General features: G+C 33.2%; 1 protein-coding gene across 9 annotated transcripts; it reads right to left on the bottom strand.

The window, feature by feature from the left end:
* Positions 1-366: 366 nt before the first annotated feature.
* Positions 367-24,511, bottom strand: LOC143244450 (cytohesin-1-like). 9 transcript variants are annotated; one of them, XM_076489129.1, is made up of 12 exons: positions 24,378-24,511; positions 20,185-20,258; positions 15,330-15,394; positions 11,514-11,580; positions 10,605-10,751; positions 10,117-10,197; positions 9,398-9,510; positions 7,192-7,340; positions 6,666-6,777; positions 6,238-6,314; positions 2,952-3,172; positions 367-2,289 (listed from the first exon to the last, which is right to left on the bottom strand). In XM_076489129.1, the coding sequence occupies exons 3-12, from the start codon at positions 15,337-15,339 to the stop codon at positions 2,217-2,219; spliced, it is 1,050 nt and encodes a 349-aa protein (XP_076345244.1). In that variant the 5' UTR covers positions 15,340-15,394; positions 20,185-20,258; positions 24,378-24,511; the 3' UTR covers positions 367-2,216. The 9 variants fall into 9 exon arrangements, with proteins under 9 accessions (XP_076345244.1, XP_076345246.1, XP_076345243.1 ...); XM_076489131.1 differs by having other exon boundaries at positions 10,605-10,723; XM_076489128.1 differs by having other exon boundaries at positions 24,031-24,506.
* Positions 24,512-26,083: the final 1,572 nt, after the last annotated feature.

The raw sequence follows: 26,083 nt of genomic DNA, 5'->3' as shown, positions 1-26,083 counted from the left end.
TAATGTATATTATATTCTTCTATTGTTCCTTATTCAAATAAAATCAATTTTTGTTTAATAAACTTAGTTAATTTATTAAAATTCTCACCACCACCCTTCTATTACTAGTACAGTAGCATTCACAACTTAAAACCAATTCATAATAATATTTACACTACCAAGTTTTAACGTTATTAGTTAAACACTGTGATACTCTCTTACAGAAGTCACTGTTTGGAATTTCGAACAGAGTAGGCTATTGTTGAGTAAATGAAGTTTATTGATTATTAGTGTCGATGTTAGGGCTCTTGTTAAGTAAGGATTTCTTATCCAAATTACATTTTTAAGCTTGCTAGTTGATTCAATGGATAAACAGACAAGTTCAAGTGGCTTTTTTAATAATTATTTTATTAAGTCAAACTGTGTTAATCCAATACTTTGTAGCCAGTATTTCAAGATACTTATAAAAAAAATAACTTCGAAGAAGATTCTTAGAACTAATAACTATTACTACTGTTTTTTTAAAAATACAGTTATTGATTGTTGTGAAAAAAACAACATGCACATCATAATGAGATCTCATATACAACCAGTACATAACTGTTAGAGTTCTTATATTAAAACCTGCAGTCAATAAAACAAATTACATGAGAGAAAAAATAAGCAATGGACAAAAACTATTATATTTGTAAATGAATGTTTCACACTTGTTTTTCTTAACTTTAATGTAAACACAATGATTACTTGTATCTCCAGAATCTATTTTTATTGGTTCAAAAAGAAATACACCTGGGTTACTGACAATATTGAACTAGTAGATACACTCTGGAGACAGGTCATAATTTTATTTATATTAATAGAATTTTCTCTTTTTTTTTTCCATGTATGTGAAGTTGTTTCTGACTGCTACTATTTTTGGTCAACTTTTGTTTTTAATTTTTGTCCTGGAAAAAAAACAACTGATATCCAGGATCTAAAACAGAAACCGTTTCTAGCCACCAACAAGTCCCTCTTTCTGTCTTATGATATTCACTGCATTCAGTGACTGAAAACATGAACGTTATAGAAATAATGTAGTTAATTCCAAAAATATTTCCAAAACTTATAACCATTACATTTTGTTATCTCTAATTTAATAAAAAAGTTCAAATTTTATGTAAGGAAGAAACTGTTTATGTAGTAAACCCTCTTATTTGATGCTACACGTTAACAGGAAAAAATACAAGTAAATGTGACATTACGAGGTGAAAGTTTACTTAATGCACACAATCACTTTATAGTTACTCATGTAATGCCACATCAATCCAATACTACTAAAGGAACTTTTTCCCAGATGAACAATTTAAATGAAATGAATACAGTAATTTCAGTGACTGGAAAATCACAGAAATGTAACCTTTAACACTTGTACTCAACTCATAACGAGTCAAGGCTAACAAACTTGAAATCTTATAATACTGACCATTAATTATTTGGAATAAATTTCATCATTTTCACCATCTTTCCTTCTTCCAAATTTATTTCATTAACCTAAGCCTTTCTGTAACATAAATTATCTAACACTCTATTTCTTATAGCAAACACCTGATAGTTTTACCTCCATCACTAAGAGTACAATATATTTGTAGAGAACCAGATTTTTCTCTCTTTCCTTCATGATGATGAACTGTATAGACATTGTAATATCAAAATACGAATACTTCTATTTCGTAAAAATAGCTAACACACAAATCAATCAAATTTGTCCAGTTATTCCTAAACTTTGGGTTAAATATTTTCGTATTGTGGTTTTGAAAGAAGTGAATGAAGACACTGAAATTTACAGGATATGCACAAACCTACAATTTTCTAAACTGTACTTTTAAGAAATCTAAGCCTTGAAAAGTATGCTATCAAAAGCATAATTATGTATTTCACTACAGTTGTCTACTACAGTTAATTATAAGAAAGAAAGGTTGAATGCTAAATAGATATTGTTTGAAATATATGAATTTATATTCAAAAACATAATTTAAAGAGATCAGATTATTCTACTAAAGTTAAAGCACTTGCTGGACAGTTATCTTGAGGCTAGTTACAAAACGTTTCAGTCAAATCTTTCTTTAACCTCAAGTCACTGATAAATTGATGAACTTACTTAAGCAGCAGGATATAATTTTCACACATTTACTTACAACATGTTAATTATATATGACAAGCACTCCAGTTTTTTGAATTTTAACATTTACATATAAAATTCACTTTAGATGCTGGGCTTTCTTCTTCCTAGCAGCCAACATATCATAAAAAGGATTGTGGCTGATGCTTTGCCTATAATGACAAGGGTACAAAAAATGTTATGAGAAACAAAGCTACATTTCAAACAGTGAGATAAAATAATTACTGTCCTTGAATTATTCCATGAAGCATTATCATTAGAGAAAATGTAGCATCCTAAATATATCCATATCAATAAATCACAAAGCACGTGAATTAACATACATTTACAATTAATAAATAATGCAGAAAAATCTCACTTAAGAAATGCATTCTCAAGAAAAACAAAACAGAATAATTAAGCTTAATATTATACATGAAGAAATTAATAATTTTTAAAACTATATTATTTTATAAAGAAAAGTTAAATCTAAAGTTTCTATTATGTTAGGACTACAAACAAGTTCTAAAGTTGTTCCAGTACAACTTCTTGAACGTGAAGAAAAACTTTTATAAAATTTCAGTTATTACAGGACATAACTTCTAAACCTCTCCATCAACATTCAGAATAGCAAAACTATAATAAGATTTTTTACATTAATATCAAAAGTAGAATAAGCTGAAACAACTAATGTGATACAGGTTTACTGCCTCTAGCTTATAGACACATTATGTGACTTCAATGTCTCGTATGTTTCTCAATTTCAGGTCGACGTTTTTATGTCTTTATTTGTAGTTAATAAAATGTTTCATTTATAAATATTTATAAAAAGTACCTTATACACTTGATCCATTCTTTCATTTCCTCCACTGTTGAAGCAGACATACGATAGACCGTGTGTTTCCCTTCGACAACCTTACCCTCAAAGTCTGTTTTACATGCTTTAATCACCTCACATCCTGTAGAGTATAGTTCAAAACAATTGGTCTTGCTTCGGTCTTGGACTTCATGAACTTGTACGTTCTCCAGTGGGATTATTCCCCGTGGCTCTTTATCCTATTCAAGAAAGATAAATTCTATCTTAAAATGATTAAGTTAAAAACAAAAACACACATAATGATGGATTTGTTTAATCCATTCATAATATCAAAGTGGAAAGTGTTAAAAGTCATTAGATATTTCAAAGTTTACAACAGAAGCATACTAAAGTTTAGGGTATATGAAAACATGTTTGGCATATTTAGTTTAATCTGTACAACTTAGTCTAAGTACATATATGGCAAGCTAGGTAGAGGTGCCTAGATTAACCTTATTATGCGTTCTATGATCCCTTTTAAAACCGTAATTCATTTTGTTCAAAGAGAGAAAAAATATATATACAGTGGCACCTCGGTTCTTGAACTTAATCCATTCTAGAAGGCTGTTTAAAAACCGATTTGTTCGAATACCGAATCAATTTTTCCCATAAGAAATACTGTAAATTAATTCATTACAGACCTCCAAAAATTACGCATTATAAAGCATTTTAAGTAAAAATATTGCTTATTTATACCTGTATAATAATACTTACATGTATAAAGTCAACCACAAAAAGTATAAACACAATAAAAAAACAATAAATGAAAATTTAACTGCACTTTACCTGTGCTAAGAAGAGCTGATGGCGTAAGTGAAAGGTGGTGAGGAACGTGGAGAGTAGGAGGGTTATTATTGTTTGGAAGAGGAGTCACCTTCCACAAAAACATTAGGTAACTCTCCTCCTGGGGTTCTTTCTCTTTTATGTCTCTTTGCACCACTACAACCTGCTTGAGACTCACTGGACCTATTTCTTACTAAAAACATGTCTAATGAGGTTTGTTTCTGCCTGCATTTTAAAATGTTTCTGAAGTAAGACATGACATTGTCATTAAAAAGGTTTATGCTGCAGTTTGCTACAGCTTTGTCAGGGTGAAAAGTTTCCACAAAACTTTGTAACTCTCCACATTTTCCACACATTTCCTTGACTAGTGAACTAGGAACATCCTCCCTTTCCTCCTCCTCATCTGAAGACATTTCCTCAGTTGCCTTGTGTTGCTACTCCTTCTGTAGGTCTTGAAGTTCTTCCGTGGTGAGCTCAGTGATGTGGTCTTCCACCAGCTCCTCCACATCATCACCACTCACATTCAAGCCCATACACTTGCCTTGTGAGACAATATCCTCAACAACAGGCTCAGCCTCAAAGCCTTCAAAGTCTCTATCTGCTACTGAGTCTGGCCACAATTTCTTCCAAGCTGAGTTCATGGTCCTCAAAGACACTTCTCTTCAGGCTTTGTCTATGATCCTCAAGCAATGGAGGATATTAAAGTGATTTTTTTCAGAACTCTCTGAGGGTTAACTCTGTGTCAGAGGTCACTTCAAAGCACCTTTGAAACAGTGCTTTGGTGTAGGGTTTTTTAAAGATCAATATGACCTGCTGGTCCATGAGCTGAATGAGAGGAGTTGTGTTAGTGGGCAAGAGCATCACCGTAATGAAACTGTACTCCTCCACTAACCCGTCCTCCAAGCCTGGTGGGTGAGCAGGTGCATTGTCCATTACAAGAAGGGCCTTGAGTGACAACTGTATTTCCGTGAGGTAATTCTTTACACTTGGGGCAAACACTTCATGGATCCACTCCATTACAAATTACCTGGTTACCCATGCTTTACTATTAGCCCTCCACGTGACATTTAGTTTACTTTTCAGGACATTATTTTTATTAAAAACCCTCGAATTCTCAGAATGGTACACAAGCAAAGGCTTAAGTTTTAAGTCCCCACTTGTATTACTACATAACAATAGAGTTAGCCTGTCCTTCATTGGCTTGTGTCCTAGCAGTGACTTCTCCTCCTTGGTGTAGGTCCTCTTTGGCATTTTCTTCCAAAAGAGGCCTTTTTCATCACAGTTGAACACTTGCTGGAGAATAAAACCCTTAGCTACTACATAGTCCTTAAATTCCCTAACAAATTTATCAGCAGCATCTTTGTTAGAACTGGCACCCTCCCCATGTCTCACCACACTATGTATGCCACTTCTCTCCCTAAATTTTTCAAACCACCCCCTACTAGCCTTAAAGGCACCAATTGTATCAGCACTCGTTCCAGAGGTGTTTTTCAGGAGGTCAGCATGCAACTGCTTTATGTATGCAAAAACGGCTCGTTTGGGTTGGGAAAATATCTTACTTAGAAGAGTGAACAACATTTCAACCTTCTAGGTAAAATATTTTCTCAACCCAAACAAGCCGTTTTTGCATACATATTTCTCTACAAGTGGGTTTTCTCAACATCACTGATGCAATTGCTTTGCTTTCTCACAAATGATGGTCTCAGAAATGCTATCACCAGTTAACTGTTTTTTGTTTACCCAAATCAACAACAGTTTTTCTACTTCTTCCATTGTTGGTGATCTTTGTTTCGTAAGCATGGTCACTCCTTTTGCAATATCAGTTCCTTTGATGACCTCTATTTTTCAGTATGGTGCAGACTGTAGACTTCGCCATACCAAACTGTGTAGCAAGATCAGACATGTGAACAACACTCTCATACTTCGCTATGAGATCTTTTTTTACCTCTATTGTGGCTCTAACAACTTTTCTTTTTGGCTTGCTGCTTTCATTATCCTTCTTTGACCCCATGGTGGCTTATTTAATCAGAATATTTAAAAAACAACAACAAAAAAAAGAGAATGTTTACAGCAGATTTTAGCGGGGGTGTGGACTGAGCGACAGGTGCAGGTAAAATGTTTTGGGCAAGCTTGGCATGGGCCGAAAATGGTCGAAGGGTCGTTCAGGTCAACAGTCGGGTTATTTCGGGGGTTTGGGCCAAGACAGCTTGGTTTGGGAACCGAGTTTATGTTTGACAACCGAGACATTTTTTTCTCAAACAATATGTTCGAAAATCGAATTGTTCAAAAAGGGAGTTGTTTGAGAACCGAGGTACCACTGTATATGTATATAACACACTATAGCAAAACTTTAACCAAGCACTATTTTTCTACTTTTAGTTTGACAAATCTAAGCTTTTCTTTAAAAACCATAATCCACCCTCAAACACTTGAATTAATAAACACTTTACATTATACCTAAATTTCAATCAAACATACTTACGGTAGTATATTCAAAGTAGTACAGACAATTGTCATTCAATATAAACCATCTTCTTTTCCAGCTTTTGTATCGTCCACCTGCCAGTGTGAAAACATTCAGAGAAAAAATTACTTTTAAAGCTGAAAAAATGACATTTAAGTGACATTAAAAACATCACGTTAAAAGAAAGTAATTAAATCTTAAACAACAACAAAAGTCAAACAAGTGTGACATCAGTAGTACGTTTCACAAGCAAACAAGATAGGAAGGAGTATTTATAAAATTACGTTAATATAATCTAACAATTTCTGATCCAAGAAGTACCCACACTAAATATCTCCTCCCAGCTGCAATGTATTATCTCTCTCACCTCAGAATACATTCAATTCTTAACCCTAAAACTATAATGTAATTATTGTAAACAAATTGGCTCACAGTAGTTCTGTTACCTTGTTTCCAAAGCCAACCTTCTCTGTCAGGATTAAAGAATGTGTGCATTAAATCATTGCCATCATCTTCTGGAATCTTAAAGGGTTCTTGTTTGATGCTATTGTACAAACTCTGGAGATAAATATTTTTTAACTGTTAGCCTTGGCACTTTTGAAAAATGTTATTTTCTGTGCATGTTGTATACAATCTCATAGCTAAAAACAATTTAGATATGCAAGAAAATGTTTATTTTAATAAAGAAATTAAGCCTAACTTTGTTGTTCCTATGTTTAACTGCATGAAAAAATTCTATAATTAGCAATGAAAATTTAGCTTACATAATAATTTGTTTTCACAAACTACTAAAGTTAGTTCAAACTATACAATATCTTAAATTTCGCATTAATTACTCTTTAAACTTAATCAAGCTTTACCACTAGGCTTAACCAGCTGGCTGTCATTTGAACATCAATTAATCTACTCTACAATAAAGTAAACGTTTTTAAAGTCATTATCCACAAGTTAGAGGGCATTTAAGCTACTTACCACCAATAACTCCCTTGGTAAATCACCACCATTGTTGATCCCTCTGTTCATGTTGATAAACTGCTCAACAGATGGCTTATCCTTGACACTAGGATTGTGTAGCGAAGTATTTAACATGATAACAGCAAATGAAAGAACATAACATGTATCTAAAGGAAAAAATAAATTCAAAATTACAGGAACAAGCTTTCACTTTTACTTTATAATTGATAAAAGGTTCCACAACAGATCATAAAATTATAAGTTACAAATAAAAATGATAAGTATCTGAAGAAAAAAAAGCTCTGATGATGTATTAAACAAATAAACCACCAAACATTTTCCTCTCAAATATAAGGCCCTGTAGATCTGTAGCAGAAAGGAACCTAATTCTTATTTATGGTATAAGTGACTTTGGTAACTGATTCATCTGGTAGAAAATAAATACTAAAAACACAGTAATACCAAAAACAGTTTTATTACAGATGATTCAGAATTTGGTTAGGTTCCATAAATAGTTATAAAATCTTATAAAAAGTTCATAATATTCAAACTACAAAAAAGAACACAAGCATTCATCACATTTTCGTATTCAATTGGACATTTAGAAAGAACAAATGTATAGGGTAACATAATGGAAATATGGTAAAGTGTTTAATAAATACCATTGTCATTAAAAAGTGTTATAGAGAAAGGCTTAAATATAAGTATAAACATGGTATACTGAATGTAATAATGATCAAATGAAAACACCAAGATTTTGGAATCAATTACATTAATGACAAAAGGGAGAAGTTGATAATTTTAGTGATGAGTGATAACTGAAAAGAGAAACTTTCTTTAAGAGTGCAAATTTGTGGAATTTTGCTTTGGCCATTTTTTTTTTTTTTTTAAATACAGAATGGTAACTTTCTGCTAGATTTAGGATTATTAACATGCATTTTGTTAATTTAAAAAAATTAGTGACGTGGACCTGTATCAAAGTCCATTTACTTCAGGACCATATCACTCACACTGTTTTCCTTCTAACAAGAAGTATATTTTATTTTTGTAATAAATAACTAAGTTGAGAAACAAAACAGTTTTTGACAAGGATTTACAATTCATATGTTTGTTTTATATGTATACATATAATACACATGTATACAAGTAAATATCTTTCTGCTTAAACTTTATTTTAAAACTGTGACAAAAACTTGAAAACAAGTCTTATGAACCAGATTCAAATAGTCCCTTACAAACATAAAAGTACTATGAATCACATTTGTGTAACACAGATTTTACTTACTATGCATCACTCGTATGTGATTGATACAGTATGTTACTGTAAAACCATGTCACTCATATATGAGGGAGAAAGTGAAAGTGTTAATAAAGAGTTTGTAGTTTTAAATAACAGATCTTTTAAACTTATGAACTGCATAAAAGCTACTTGGGTTAATTTATGCCAAAGCTAATTATTCATTTAAAACAGCTAGTTATAAGGAAATCATAGTGACAACAAAACTTTACGATACATTTCTCAGATTTACAGTTAACTGTCTGTTTTAAGTTTTTGCTAACCTTTTCAATTTTTTTTAAATACTAAGATATCGTACGATGTTACATTTTCAATGGGAAATTCATGCCCAATATTAGAAAAATATACTACAATAAACAGTGTAAGTATGAGAAACAGTACAATTTTTGCTGTAAGTACCTTTATCTTTAAATCTATTTCATACTCAAATTATTTCACTAATTGTTTTTTACATATTCATGATAGACATGTTCCCTACTGACTGGAAACAATAAAGGGTGGTGACTACAAGTGAAAAACACCAAACTGGTTCACAAAGGGATAAAATGAAAGAACAGCATTACAAATACTGAAATAGTAAGGGCTGGTTTTGAAATATTTAGTTGAAAGGACAGTCTCATGAACCAACAAGGCCCTTTGTTCTCCTTAAATGTTACATCATAATTTGAAGTTTTAACATTACAGCTGCTTATCACCTACTTATACAAAGTTAGTATGCGAGGTTGTTTCCACTTGTAAACCTTTAACCTTGTTTACTACATTGTTGTTTGTTATTAAGCACAAAGCTACACAAAAAAAACAACTGTGCTCTGCCCACCACGATAGTGAAACCTGGTTTTTAATGGTACAAATCTAAAGACATGCTGCTAGAGGGTGTGGTGGTGTTTACTATATAAAATAATAAATATATATGATAAATATACTGACCAGTGTTACTAAAAACCTCAGGATTCAACTGACAATAACGCTGAGCGAATTTTTCCATCATCCTATCAATTTTCTGAGCTTCTCCTGGCAGACGAAAGCTCCATAAGAACTGCCTGAAAACAAAACAAAGATATTTCTTATGCATGTAATAAAAGGTATTACTATCTCAACATTTCCAACACACCTGTTAGAGGTTCTTTTTGTATAACTGACAGAAATGAGACGAGTAATTCATTAGACCACGTTGTTGTTTTCACAACTTTTTGTTAAACTTCCTAATTTGACAATAGTGTAAAGTTACACAAACAATTTTTCAAGTCCATTCTTCCCCAATTAACCAGGACTACTCAGTAAACAATATTACACATAACTTCTTCTTCCATTAAATCATAACATTTAGTGCGAGTTTTAGTAAAAACTTATTGTTAAATTTCTTTTACGTACAATTACTAAAGCTTAAACACAGAAACATGTGAAAGTTTTCTTGATTACTCATCACAAATAACGCAACTTCTATAAAACCTTAAACATACCTTTTACTGTCCGCATTAATTCTAATTTTGTAACAGGCTGTAACCACAGAATAAAATACTAACCCTATTGCTTGATTTTAGATTTCAAATATATCAACTAGTGCAATACTCCCACCCAAAAATTCTTTTTTATTAAAAAGGAAAATTCTAAATACAAGAAAAGTTGTACTTGTGATATTACACTACCTGAGTGCCTGCACCAGGATTAAATCTGTGAAGTCATGAAGTGACACAAAGGAGTCAAGTACTTCCATGTTGAAGTCATTCCTTGGGAGAGAAATAAATGTTTCTAACAAAATATTATTAAGAAATGCTTGATTCAGAAGACTTGGAGTCTTGTTAGCTAGAATGAAATGTTGAGAGTAGAACATATCTCTTAAATACTAATTATTACAAGCAAACTTGATCTTAAAGATAATTACAGTTGTAGTTCAAAAAAACGAAAGAGATTAAAATCGCCAAGTAACACCAGGTGGTTTAATACAAAAGTTTACTGAAACGAATTTCTAATTACATATTCTAAAAACAAGAATAAAAACATAGTTCAAAGTACTTCTTGAAAAAACAGTTTATAAGTTGATGCTTTTAACAGGTAAAGGTTGTAAAGCTATTGTTTCAACAGACACATATACAGAAAAAAACAACAACAACAACAATAGTATAACAATACCCACCTTTCCCCTAAGTAATCTCCTATGGCAGTTTTGTTCAGACCTTCTTCTTTGTACAGAAACTGTGCTACATCCTGAAAGGTGTTTTCAAGCTGATTGTGGTCTATCAGATACTCTATTCCCTTGTAGAAAATTTGAGAAAAGAAAAAGCTAAAAGGATTATACAGTATATCAGAACACAAAAACATTCTCACTTTGTAATGTTATACCAGTCCACTATGCATCTTTTCAGTGAAAACGTTTAAAGACATAATGTAATCACAGTAAGCATTTCTGATAAATTACTTATTATTTTAAAAAATACAATTAGTTTCTACTACAAGACTTAGTTAATTTTGTACATGCTCAAAGACAGGAAATCTGTAATTTAAAGAGATAAGTATATTCCATCACAAAAAAACAAACTATATTTCAATTAAAAAGACAACTAAACGAATAAAAGTATTCTTTACTTGAATTATATAAAATTTATTTCAAAAGTTTCCTTTATGTTTGTTTCATTATTTTTAGGTCAAAGATCAATACACAAGTAAGCCTAAAACACTGTTAGAATTTGGAGGCTATGGTTAAAAATATTAACACAATAAAATCCTGTAAAAAAACAACAACTGAGAAAACAAAACTTACACAGAGGAAAGTAACTGCAGCTATAAGAAAAAATATATTCAACAACTCTCTATATTACAATAATAAATATTCTATACTGTGACACTGTTGGCTTGACTACTTAGTATATTATGCCATTCAATACACTCGACTGTAACACAATCAGTTCAGCTATTTAATATACTACATCAATTAATAATCTACACTGTATTACAGTCAACTAACTGATCTAAAATGTCTAAAATCAGGTTCTCAATATCCACACTAACTGCAATATGGTTTCAGAATCATCAATGGTATGTTTACCTTTTTAGGATCCATATTAAATTTCTTTTTTCCAATGGATAACACTTTCTCCCTTGTGGGAATTTTTCTGTAATCCAATAAAATATGTTAAAAACATTATGATATGTACTACAATAAAATACTAGTAAAAAAAAAACCAAAATACAACTTAACCTTGAGTCTTACTACAAGTGATTAAAAACCCATATTTTTATATTACTGTGAAGTTATTCTACATCAGGGGTTCCCAACCGGTGGGGGGTCTCGAAGCCTTGTTAGAAGTAGCTTGGGATAACATTAATTTTATTTCATCAATCACATTTTCATGCTCTTACATTTTTTTTGTTTTGGTACAAAGCAAAACGTGTGCTACGTTAGTTCAATGTCATTAGGTGATATTATGGATGTATGTATGCGTGCCTGTGTGAATGTGTATGTGTCTGCAACTGTATGTATGTATGTATGTACTAGTGAATAGCGAGTATGTGAGTGCACGCGCATGTACGTATGCTTGTGTGTCTGTTTAGCTGTGATTAAGTGTGTGTGCTTGCTGTCGACACGTGAATCACATGTCCGTTGCTGATTGGTGGATGATGAATCGCGCGACTGGCCACACTCCCTTCCCTCCCAATACTTACCCCATCATTACTCTACCTGCACCCCCCCACAAGTAGTCAGTGTAAGATCTACAGTTGCCAAAGCATTCATTATTCAACATTTTTATTTTATTTTAACAAGGAGATAAGTAAGCAGTAGAGGTGAGTTGTGTCCATGGCTAAACGGCGCAGATACTCAGAATGCTACCTCAACATTGGCTTCACCACTGTGCTCGCCAACGACGGCATCGAGAAACCACAGTGTGTTTTGTGCCATGCTGTCCTGAGTGCAGAGTCAATGAAACCATCAAAACTCAAGCGTCATCTCGAGATGAAACATCCAGAACACGCAAAGAAGGGTTTGGATTTCTTCAAACGGCATGAACGGTGTCTTAAAAGCCAAATAATCGATAGAAGTGGGTCGTTTCAGCAGCAGAGTGCAGCTGTAGTGGAAGCTTCATATGAGGTTGCATTCGAAATTGCTAAACAAAAAAAGCCTCACACGATTGGAGAAACACTTCTTAAACTCTGCATGATGAAAGCAGTAAATCTTGTTCTTGGAGAAGCCAGTGCAAAGAAGATGCAGCAAGTATTCCTGTCAAATAATACTATACAGAGGTGCATTTCTAAAATGTCTATGGATGTGAAGGAACAGGTTTTGACGGAAATCAAGGGTTCCCCTTTGTTCTCCTTTCAGCTCGACGAGTCAACAGATGTAAGTTCATGTTCTCAGTTGCTTGTCTTCGTGAGATACATTAATTCAGGTGAAATCAAAGACGAATTCTTATTCTGCAGTGCACTTGAAACCACAACAAAAGCTGATGATGTCATAGAAAAAGTTTCAACTTTTTTTCAAGACGAAGATCTTCAATGGGAAAACGTGTGTGGGGTTTGTACGGATGGGGCACCGGCTATGCTGGGATCGAAATCAGGATTCCAGTCGAGAGTGAAGAAGCTAGCACCTCAAGCAAAGGGCATCCACTGCATGATTCACCAATATGCTCTCGCCAGTAAGACTCTCCCTGCTTCTCTGCAGGAAGTGCTTGAATCTGTAATCAAAATTGTAAATTATGTGAAGACTCAAGCACTCAACACTCGCCTATTCAAAGAACTATGCAAAGACATGAATGCTGACCACGAAGTCCTTCTCTTCTACACAGCAGTACGTTGGTTGTCGAAAGGAAACGTTATTAATCGTGTCTTTGAAATGAAAGATGAAATAAAGCTATTCCTGGAGACTCAAGAAAGGAAAGATCTTGTAGCTCACTTGAAGATGAAGCATGGAATAAAAGGGTTGCGCACCTAGCCGACATTTTGACCAGCTGAACAAGCTCAATTTGAAGCTTCAAGGAAGGGAAACACATGTTCTCCTTTTCAAGATAGTCTTCGGCCTTTGTTTCCAAACTGCAGAACTGGCGTCGGAAAACCAATCTTGGAAACATCGCTATGCTTGAAAAACTTTGTGGAGTGACGGATGAGTCTCAGATCCAACTGGATCAGTTCCTCAAGGATGAGATTACCGAACATCTTCAGTCTCTAGAAAAGGAAGTCGAGCGTTACTTCCCTGAGCTATCACAGGAACAGGAGGCCCTGGTAAGGAACCCATTTTGTACTGAACTTGATGTATCCAGCATCCCAGATGATATCCAAGATGAATTTCTGGATCTAAGGAATGACTCTTCAGCTCGTGATCTCTTCAAGGTGAAATCCGTGACTCAGTTCTGGTGCGCTATGTATCAGTCATACTCTAAAGTCAGCATGATAGCTTTGTGTGTCCTTGTTCCATTTGCTTCTACCTACTTATGTGAGGCAGGATTTTCCACTCTTATCAATATAAAAACAAAGAATAGGAACAAATTGGATGTTGGAGATGACATGAGACTGGCTCTAACAAACGCTCGGCCACAAATTTCAAAGCTTGCTGCTGAAATGCAACATCAGGCATCTTACTAGCTGGGTTGGATAGCTGTTCAAACTTATGTTAATATTATTTTAAGAGATGTTCTTTTTGTGAATTCAGGTTGGACCAATGTGATTTAATTTGCTAATAAATAATTACAGAATTTTTAAATATTTTTTTTTAGATGTTTCTTTCCCTCTCCTTCACAGAAAATAAAATAAAAATTAAGCTGCTGATAGTAAGCCCTAAGTAGGGGGTCAAATGGGTTTCAAACTTTTAGGTAAGGGGTCGCGAGTACCAAAAGGTTGGGAACCCCTGTTCTACATGCTATAACAGACAAGGTCAACATGATCCTTCTGTCTTCTGGTGTTCGCCAAGGAATGTCACTATCTGCTCTGATGAGAGATGTTAAGAAAGAGTTATACAAACTATATTGTTGTCATTAGAGTTGCTTTTTGTTAGTTGGTTATTTATTTGAATAATGAATCAGTTGTTCTCATGGAATGGCTTTAAAAAAGAATTACTATTTTCACATGAGTTGAATAAACAAAATAAAATTTACAATGCTACAAATCAGGTTTTGATATACAAAGAGAATAGAAAACATTCTACTGTGTAGCTTCGTGCTTAATAAACAAACACAGTTTTAATATTTCAATTATTTAAATAGTTGGAACAATCATTAACCTTGATTTCGATTACATGATTAGTGTCACAACTCGACAAAACAATCAATGAACAAACTTGAATTAAATACAATAATGACAATATTCTGCTTACAGCAGTAATTTTTTAATTAGTTAATTAATGTTGTGACAATAATCTATTCAGTTGTAACTTCAACAACCAGATAGTTGGAATAATGAAAAAAAATAACTGGAAACACCAACTGATTATTTTATGACATTAATTGGTTTAATTGCAATTTTAATTAATTATTTAAGGGGACAATTTATGCATTAAGAACATGCATTTATTCATTTACGTAGTAAAGAAGTAAAAGATCCAGAACTAATAATAATAATTTCACCTATTACAACGAATCTAAAGTATCTGCAACAGTTACATCACCACTGAAAGAGGTAATATCAAAGAGATCATATTTCACTTGAAATCAAAACTTAAATATAAAAACTTCTCTCCAGTTCAGTTGCACTACCTGCTTCAAACTGCAATGTCATAGCTCTTGTCTTTCCATCTGTAGGATGGATATAATATTCTATGCATGTTATTCTTTCCTATGGAAATCAAGAAATTCAAAGTTTCATTGACTAAACATTCTTCAATAGAACATTTATTGTATTAACATTTTATAAAAAAGTCTGGATACACAAAACTTACCCTTCATCATCTATTTCCATTCTTTCCATCTTCTCAGCAACTTCAGCAATCTCATCTTTCAATTGCTAAAAGAAAATGTTAGACTTCTCAAAAATGTGAATCATTCTCAGTGCCATAACATTCTGCATTTAACACAGACAAGTGGTTAAACAACACAAGAGACCTCTTATGTTTCAATAACTTGATGAAATACTTACGGCATAAAGAACAGAAAATAATTTAATTTCAGATACAATTTAACAATGTCATCTTTTGAAATGTTTATATAAACAATGTTTACTATAAACTTTTTGTAAAATTTTCATTAACAAAGACAACAGAACTTACATACTGTTAATGATTTTGAAATCACTGATGAAATGTTAGGCTTAAGATAATTATATTTTATTGTTTGAGTTTTGCACAAAGCAACTTAAAGGTTACCTGTGCTAGCCATCCTTAATCTAACAGTGAAAGACTAGAAGGAAGGCAGCTACTGATCACCACCCACTGGCAACTCAAGTGAATATTTTACCAATGAACAGCAAGATTGGCCATCACATTATAATGCCCTCATGGTTGAAGCACATTTGGTGAGATGGGGAATTTGAACCAGCAACCCTCAGATTGGAAGTCAAGTGCCCTAACCACCTGGTCATTTTGGATCTTTATAACTCACTCAGAATAGTCTTAATTAATATTTAATGATACAGGGTGTTCAGAAAGTCACTGTGCACTTATATATTTATTAACAGACATGTTTCAATATAGAATACAGGAGATAAATATGAATGACAATTATAAACAAAGTTGAAAGTGACCCCCATTGGCATCAATACAGGCCTGGATCCTTCTTATTTTGTTTCTAAACACCGCTATCAGTTGCTGGCTTGAAATAGATTGAATAAAATATGATTACAAAAGTGCACAGCGACTTTCTGAACACCCTGTATCATAAATTAATGACACCTTCGTCTATCACAATTATAATTTGCTTAACTTCATTACCAGAAAAAAAACAGTGTTTTTATTTTTTTAAACAAGAGTTCTGTTTAGACAAGAATAACTAGTCAGTTTAGGTTTGTTAAAATCATATGGCAATCATTAACGTTCTTACAGCAATTACACCAAATCTACAAACTTCATAATACATAGTGTAACTATAACAAAATACATCATGTCATATACAGTTCTTCCAAAACACAAAACTTGTAATTTAACAGGACATTTTTAACTTTTGACATAGTTCATTCTTAACATTACAGTTCAAATGCCAATAATTCAATATTCTTTTAAACAGTTTCCCTATAATAAGGTTAGCACAAATTACTTTTGCCCAATGATTTACGTTACACAACGAAAGTAAGATCAAGCATAGATTTTTTTTCCTAACGCTACTTTAATTAACAGTATTGGATAAAATGTCTAATATATATATATAATTATTATTATCAATGTTATTTTGCAGGACAAACTTGGTATATAAAATTATGGCTAGCCTTAATTTCCTTAGCTGGTCGAACCTGATGAGATGCGTTGGGATTAAAACCAAAAATATTGCCTACAAGTTACAGCAACGAGTATACATTTCGTAAGCAATAAATAATTGTAAAAAACTAATGGAATTATATAACACTGAAAACTTATAAATAAAATAAGAAAAAGCGTCCTTAAAAATAAAAAGTTAATAGCTATAAATATGTTTAATGTAATAGGAATACACTTCTTATTCACTCAAATAACAGCAGCTTGACGGAACTACAGTGTATCGATATATTATTATACCATTTCTTCTTCGTCCTCTATAGTCCAAGTTAGACGTTGGAAACCACCCAAACAACACTTATACATTTCTCAGACACACTGGGGTCCTAACGATTACTCGTTCCGAGCATAATTTGATACCAACAGCATAACGCTTCATATAAGTTTAGGATGTACTCTTTAAAATTTCGCAAGTAACTGCTGGTTTTTAATTAATGGGTAGCCATTAGATGCCATGGTTATCAATATAATGTGCTTGTGTACGTCAAGACGGTAAATCATCGTATGCAACTAAATCATATTCTTGTCCTGATGGCTCTGGGTTACCGATATAGTATGTTAGACCACGAACATCAGTGACAATATTTATTTACGTAATTTTACGTACATAGCTGAAATGCGTTCCCATAGTAACACGTTTTTTTCCCCTCCTAGAACGAGCGTTATAGTATGTCCATCGGAGGAAACAATAATATCTACTCACTATGGTTTGTTGGTCACGACAATTGATTACATCTAGATCTGTTTCACGAAATACTCTGAACAAGAAAAATCGCAACACACGTAGTTATCAGTCTGGACAATGAATAACCTTAAAGTGACGTCATTGTCTCTCTCTTGACTTAGAGTCCTCGCTCTATTATGCACGTGCACAACTCTACCGCATGCCCTCTCAAACCGTTGTACAGAAGGAAGATGCACGTTTCGCGCATTATAACAGTCCCAAATCTACAGGCGCTGTTATAAAATCTAATTTTAAACATCGCACTTAATACTAAACAAAAACAAAAAAGCAAACGATATATTTAAAATGCCCATTTCTGAACTGTTACCCCAGTTTTCATTTTATGTGCACTTGTCTTTCAACGCTCATTGTAAATAATTTTCCAAAATAGTTCACATCAGCGATAATTACTAAAGATATATTGGAAGCTTGTCACAAACCTAACTGAATTTTGTAAAATCGTGAAGGCTCTACACGTTAAGTGAAAACATGACTCTTGAGCCAAATTTATTTTATCCATTAACACACTTTTTGCTTTTGATTACAACACGATCTCATAACCAGTGTCTTCTTTCGTTCTAAATTTTTTTTAACATTCAAAGACACATTAAGCATCCACAAAATACACAACCTGCAACGCCTTCTACCGATAGCTAGCAGGCTCTTCTGTTCTGTTTACTTCTAACATGGAAAAAGATACTTAAAATATTGTCTTCCGAAAAAACTTCTCAAACAGAATCTGCAGTGCAGGTAATCATTCTTAATTCTAGGGTGATAAAATACAAAAAACATAAGCCTCTTTGGCTGTGTATAAAATACAGGTAACAGAATAACTTCACCTTTCACATCTTTAAGGCACGTCCAAACAACCAGTAAAGGAATTTTATGCAACTATTTATTAGATAGTTTGGGCACAGTATTCAAACCGAGTTGTTTGTGAAACTGGCAGTTACTGTATATCAGAGAAACTTTAGAAATATACTGATGGCCACGCAATCTACTTATGCAGCTCAAGTATAAAAGGGCAACGTTTCGAAATTTTTTACGCTTTTCGTTTACAGGTCAGTTTGGGTAAGCTGTTGCAGGCCTTATATACACTTGACATTAGTAAGTATATTGTACAGTCGCAAATATATTTCTAAAGTTATTTATTTAATAGGCAGTAGAAGTCCGTTTCACAGTCAACTTAATTTTTTACAAGTTTGCCCAGGAAAGGTTAATCCACAAAATTAATACATATTTTCCACCAGATGCTAAGGAAAATGAAAAGAAACACAGCCCAAGTACTTGAAATTTTTTTACGAAATCTATGTTTGTGTCACTAAATCTTGTTTTCATTGGATGGCTGAAGGCCAAAATTCAGTGCGTTGACAACAATTAAGTTTTTATCATTTTTCACGTGCATGTCCTAATATATACAAGAAAAAGCACCCGCCCCAGTAACGAGAAAAGTTAAACTATCAATTTAAATTATTTCGAGGACTTTAAAAAGGCTAACTGAATTGTACCCTTGGATTTAACTTATACTGCTCACCGCGATAAGTTATTATTCAGCATTCCAGTATCCTACGAGCCACTCAACAATGACATACGATATTTTTCTTTTGTAACTCGCACACAACACAAAACAAACAAATAAAAAACACGACATTAATAGTATGTTACTGTATACAAATTTCCCGAGTTCGTTGTTTCATGGATATTTCTCAACTCCAAATTTCACAACTGAAAGTAGCAAGCTTTTTGAAACCTATCGCATCTCAAACCTTGGACTTTATAATTCGTAACCCGGAAATCTGAGGGATGAGGTACCCTGTAACTAAAGAAATGGTTCTATTTATTGTATCTACTGTTTATTAAATGGCTTTATACATTTACATAGATTTTGTAAACGACGTATTTCTTTTCTCCCGGAGTGAAATATACAATATTTACATTCACCCTACCCAATTAGTAACGACAAATAAAAAACAGTAAGCATTTATATTACAAAACAATACAATATTTGAAAACTATCATAATGCTTATACGAGCACTGTTAACGGTTGTACAAAGGTAACATTTACGTTTGAAACTGGTATTAAAAGTAAGCCAACATAAAAGTTATAATACCAAACATGTTCGCCCTTTCAGCCGTGGGGGCGTTATAATGTGTTGGTCAATCCCACTATTCTTTGGTAAAAGAGTAGCCCAAGAGTTGGCGGTGGGTGGTGATGACTAGCTGCCTTACCTCTAGTCTTACACTGCTAAATTAGGGACGGCTAGCACAGATAGCCCTCGAGTTGCTTTGTACGAAATTCAAAAACAATAAACCATTTGTTAAGTGATGACGTCATAAACAGAATGTGTCCACATTAGCGTTTCATGCCTTCTGTCTGTTACCATGGTAACAGGCCTGAACTCGATCTTTATGCATCTGTAATAAATGGAATCACATTAACGTTTCACGCCGTCAGTATGTGGACCGTGACAAGAGACCTACACCCGTTCTTTGAAAACATCCGTCATACATATGCACGCAGTTTCCAATTGCTATTAACACGTGGCGCATCTTGGTATTAATGCCACTATTGAAGTTGGTCACTAAAAAGTAAATAAATACCTCACCTGAATTTCTAGAATTAGTTCAGCTTTGCGACGTCGAATCTCAGTCAACAGCTGTCGCTCTTCAGGTGTTAGATCTTTAAAAAACGAATTGAAACTTTAACTAAATAAATTAAGTACAAAATAAAAGATCATCAACCGTAAGCTTTAAGTTTCTTAAAATAATTACATGAAAAATTGAAAAAACAAATCAGGAGAACAATAGTAAATAATATTGACAACAAAAACAATACAATTATGAACTTACACATCAAATTATAATTCAGAACAGAGTAATTAAAAACAAAGCGTAACCACGAATCACTGGGTGTAAATTACAATATAGCGACCACAATGCGCAAGTTAAATCGTACACAATACTATACACACATAGAACCTTCAAGTATAAGATTTGTTTTTTTATTGTGTGCTCCACTCTACTGCTATTATTGGAATGATACTGGTAGCGCCTTAAAGTTATCAATTTATTACTTACTTTAGTCACAATAATCTGTTTCACGGGGAATAAAAACTATGATAATCTGTGCGACTTAAAATTACTTTCTCATAAACAGGTGATCATTTGGTCCTTCAAGGTTGTCTTTCATATCCACTCTTAGAAAATTAAACTCACCCGTTTTTTTCAGAAAACCATAAATTTCCTTAGTAAATTAATGTTCAGTGTTGACTTCTGTTACTTCGGACAACACGTCATACCATGAGTCAATCACCCCGTTAGAAAAATACAACTGTTTTTCCCAAATTTTAGGATTGTGTCATCTCGTTCGATTATTTATATAATGTAAAACAAAGGCATCTGAAGCCTTAATCACATCAATTTTATAGATAGCATTGTAAGCTTCAATAAGATCACATCTTACTATTACAGTGGTACCTCGGATCTCGAACTTAATCCGTTCCAGAAAGGTGTTCGAAAACCGAATCAATTTTTCCCATAAGAAATACTGTAAATTAAATTAATCCGTTACAGCCCTCCAACAATTACGCATTATGAAGCATTTTAAGTAAACATTTTGCTTATTTATACCTGTATAATAATACTTACATGCATAAAGCCAACCACAAAAACTATAAACACAATAAAAAAAACAATAAATGAAAATTTAACTGCACTTCACCTGTGCTGTGGAGAGCTGATGGCGTAAGTGAAAGGTTATTGTTTGGAAGGGGAGTCACGTTCCATAAAAACGTCAGGTAACTCTCCTTCTGGGGTTCTTTCTCTTTTCTGTTTCTTTGCACCGCTACAACCTACTCGAGACTCACTGGACCTATTTCTCACTAAAAACTTGTCTCATGAGGTTTGTTTCTGCCTGGCACCTTCCTCATGTTTCACCACACTATGTGTGCCACTTCTCTTTCTAAATTTTTCAAACCACCCCTTAAAGGCATCACTTGTATCAGCACTCGTTCCAGGAGTGCTTTTCAGGAGATTGTTTGTGATCTTTGTTTCGTAAGCACTGTCACTCCTTTTGCAACATCAGCTCCTTTGATGACCTCTATTTTTCAGTATGGTGCAGACTGTAGACTTCGCCATACCAAACTTTGTAGCTAGGTCAGACACGCTAACACCACACTCATACTTCACTAAGAGGTCTTTTTTTTACCTCTATTGTGGCTCTAACAACTTTTCTTTTTGGTTTGCTGCTTTCATTATCCTTCTTTGACCCCATCCAATCGCATAGAAACTAACAGACACTGCATCAGGGGACTTGACCAGTATGTCTACATATAGAATTGCATGAAATCTCGTGTGCTGAAAATATGTTAAGCCTGAAAGGATAAGTCGTTGTTGTTGTTTTTGGAATTTCGCACAAAGCTACTAGCCGTCCCTAATTTAGCAGTGTAAGACTAGAGGGAAGGCAGCTAGTCATCACCACCCACCGCCAACTCTTGAGCTACTCTTTTACCAACGAATAGTGGGATTGACCGTCACATTAATACGCCCCCACTGCTGTTTGGCACGACTCGGGCGCGAACCCGCGACCCTCAGATTACGAAGCGCACGCCTTAACGCGCTAGGCCATGCCAGGCCCAAAAGGATAAGTCATGAAAAGAATTAGAGTACACGTGATTCGTGTCGCTCTTTCGGACAAAAATATTTCTTCATTCATTATGTTGCGTACTGTTGTTGGGGTCACATGGGCGTCTTGTGCAACTAATCTTTTCGTACTTGAAATTTTGCATATTACAAGACGCTACTCTTTGGTTACTACGACCGTGGTAAGCCTTCTCGCAGATCTCTTTCTGATGGTCCATATTCCTTTGTTTTTCAATGTCATTAAATTCATTGGATATCCCTCTCTTAAAAATTCTAAATTATTGATCTCAGTCAATGAACAGTTCGGATTGGATAGAGCTAATTCCCTTCCCAAAAGCGATAAATTTTCTTATACTTTTGAAAAGCCTCTTCAGCACTGACTTGCTGGTTAAATAGACATGAAATTTTGTTTATGCTCATCCCTCACTTAAAATCCGAGACTAAGAGACTTAAAAAAAAAAAAAATCTGTAGTTTACCTGGATTTTATCACAAATATAAATGTATCATGTAGATAGATGGGTGTAACAGAGTAACAAGAAAAATAAACTTGTTAAAGTGTTTATGAAAAGAATAACGACACATCCTTATTGTTACTCTACGAAAAACTACGCTCTCCTAACGAAAAGAGATATATATGAAAAACTCCATTATTCTGAACCGTCAAAAAATTAATTTCAAAATAACTTACTGCAGTATATAAAAAATATATAAAAACTCGTACCTTCTTCCATCCGTAATAACTATACAACTAAAATAGGTGATCAGAAATATAAAAAAGTTTGATTCTGACTGAAACTATCAAAATTAAGCCGTTTAACCATAAATTATTTTTTTTTAACGATGACAAATTATACAATGAAAATAATCTGACGTGCACAGAACTCCTCCAATACTTAGCTATATGTAGTGAATACTGAATAGTGGTAATTAACTACGTTCAACAGATGTAAAAGTTTTGTAAGTAGCTAACCCCTCCCCTCCTTCACATACTGAATAATGAAATCTCAGTAGCAAACTTCCTTTCGCTACGGCAGGAAATTTGCCATTTCCAATACGTCCGGTGTTTTAATAGAACCCACGAACTGTTGTTGAGAGGAACCGAAATATGTGTACATGTAACATAAAATGATATTTGAACAGCAACAACAAAAAATTAATTACATAAAAGACAATAACATCACGGTTTTCCACTACAACTAAAACACAATGGGCATATAACTTTACCTTGTTTAATTAACAGTAAAAAAAAACTAATTCCAAAATTATACCCTTAATCTCGCAACAAAGTTAATTGAGACAGTTTAATTGTTTTCTAATTACATCCTGAAAGAGGCATAAGAAACGCCACTTCTCGACGTGTTTTCTTTAGACAAAATTCGTATCAGTTTTAAACGAAAACTAGGCACTTAGCATCTAAAATTTATTATCAAAACGTTTTATAGTGAACAGTAGTAGCAGAATGAAATGTAAAACAAAAATTATGAATGTATTTACGATATAAAATTATGTGAAAATATATTAATATTGAAGAACAATAACTACTGCAAAAATATATCAATATTTAATTATTAATTTTACTTTACTTTCACACTTGCTAACTGGCAAATAAAATTATAAATGCGTGAAAAAAAAAAAAAAGAGGCAAAACATTCACGAAGAAATAAAACGTTTAGGGATGAAGACTTAAAATTAAGAAAAGAATTCTTACATAATGCCTTCATATTAAATTGCAAGTTACTATTACGCAACTTTACAGTACGAGTTTCATTTCTTTTAATTTTTGAAACGTTATTTAGTCACACTGCCCTACCTGAAACAACTTCAGGCTGAATCCCCATCTTAAGTTTGTAGTAGTTATTGAAGTGGTTTCGACAAAAAATATATAAAAAAAAACTGAACTTCGATCTGACCGAGATTTCCAGACGTAGTTTTGCAACTGTTCTCACTAATATATTCGTAAGTATAGTTGCTTTTAGAACTAGTGTTATTTACCACAAGCTATTTACCCTATCTTCGAGCTTCGCATCCATCTGTTTTACAACTTGAACTTATTGTAACACAAGTATTCCCTAATGACTACTTATTCGGTATGACATATCATATCCTCACTTAACTTGTCACATCCGCCAATAAATGGAATGTAGAAACAAAACTCACATTTACTTTGGGGTGTAATACATAACTTTACCAAAATATAAGTATTTCTCCGACCTAGAACACAATGAATTATAACGATGACGTCCAACCACAACGTTTACCTGAACAACTACATGACCTCAAACTGTTATTGCCCTCTAGTGGATAACAAAATTATGAAATTAATTCTCAAACTTTAAGCCAAAGAAAGAAATTAATGATATAACTTATTTCTGTGTGAAAGCACATTATAATAATATAGTATTAAATTGGAAGGTAACGATTTATAAACATAGTAAAGTGTTTTTGTTTTTGGGAAACATATAATATGTTTCGACACCATATGTAAATAATTGCAAACAAATTGCTGCAATAAACGTTGTGTTATGAAACTCAAGTAAAATTTCCTTAATTTTCATTGATAACGTGTATATAATGTAGACGAATAAGTTTAACAACCCAGTTCAAGTGAACAAAAAAGTTTAAATCGATCTCTCAAAAGTTATGTTTCTTGTAACATTAAACTTATATATCTATATGTTTATTTAATACAATAAATACTACATTCTGTCTGAAAAAAAGTAACTCTGGATTTTGGGCAGTTTCAAAATTTTTGACAATTCAGTAAGGAGTGCTTACCAAAAACTATATTCTTCAACAGAATGAAGTTCCTTAAATATAAAACATTTTAATGCAGATTTATTAATAATTTTGCGACTCAGTGCATAAGGCCAAGTCTTAACTTGTTTAAATAAAACACGCTACTAGCTGCTTAATGACATTATCCATCACGATTCTTACTCAGTACTTTTCGTTTCCATTAGTTGAATGTACCTGTGACCATAGATTAATCACAGAGGAATTGTAATAAGGAATTCAAAAGTAATACAGGACAAGTTAAAATATTTTCCTTGCAGTAAATTGATTTGTATTTAAAGTAATCGTATTCCAAGTTATGTTTCACTTGGAACATTTTGGACAGTCTTGGTCTTCTTATATAAGAAAAAATTCTGATTTATTTGGAAAGAGCTCAGAGGAAATCTAATATGGTAATTCTGAGGATGGAAGTAATATTTTATGGGGATATGAATTCAGGTCACTTAAGTTATTTTCCCTTGAGAAAAGAAGGATGAAAGGTGATGTATTTTTTATAACATGACATTAAAGAACAAAATAGGTTATTTTGGTTCATCTAGACTGTTCTATTCACTACATTAAACTACACACAGAAAAACTCAAAACCACTCCTTGTCATTCAAGTATTTATCAAGCTTCCCCTTAAATTAACTATATTCCTCATATTCGAAGACATTCCTTTCTAAATGCCATCTACCTTGTTCGAAAAATAAATTGTTTTAGCTGAAAATGACTCTTATCCTGCTAAAATTCATATAAGTGTCCCCTAGTCTAACTACTGTTACCATTAAATACAAAACATATGATACATAAACACTAATAATTATAACAAAGTTAAACACCTCAATTATGTTCCTTCTAACTTTTCTTTTTTCAAGAGAAAACAAGCTCATATGTCTTATTCTCGCACCACAACCTTACTACCCTAGGTATCACAATCGTAGTCTTCTTCTGGATTCTTTTCAGCCATTCAGTGTCCTTTTTAAGGTAAATAAGCAGCCCAGCACAGAACAAAGTACTCCAAATGTGGGCTAACTAATGACATATTAACATATTTAGATGTGTATTGAATACCTCTGAAAATACAACGT

The sequence above is a fragment of the Tachypleus tridentatus genome, chromosome 2 (assembly GCF_004210375.1).
Source record: "Tachypleus tridentatus isolate NWPU-2018 chromosome 2, ASM421037v1, whole genome shotgun sequence".
In the NCBI taxonomy this organism is placed as follows: Eukaryota; Metazoa; Arthropoda; class Merostomata; order Xiphosura; family Limulidae; genus Tachypleus; species Tachypleus tridentatus.
Note: the sequence above shows the minus strand (reverse complement) of the source record. Positions and strands in the feature narration are given on the sequence as shown.

What these genes read in the sequence shown, in the direction of transcription:
- LOC143244450 (XM_076489126.1), bottom strand. Translation starts at nt 24,058, where the DNA reads ATGGGGATTCAGCCTGAAGTTGTTTCAG. An exon ending in ACTACTTTGAATATACTACC is followed by an intron (nt 3,173 to 6,237) that starts GTAAGTATGTTT and finishes TTTCTTGAATAG; the next exon opens with GATAAAGAGCCACGGGGAAT. An exon ending in GAATGGATCAAGTGTATAAG is followed by an intron (nt 2,290 to 2,951) that starts GTACTTTTTATA and finishes TTGTCATTATAG; the next exon opens with GCAAAGCATCAGCCACAATC.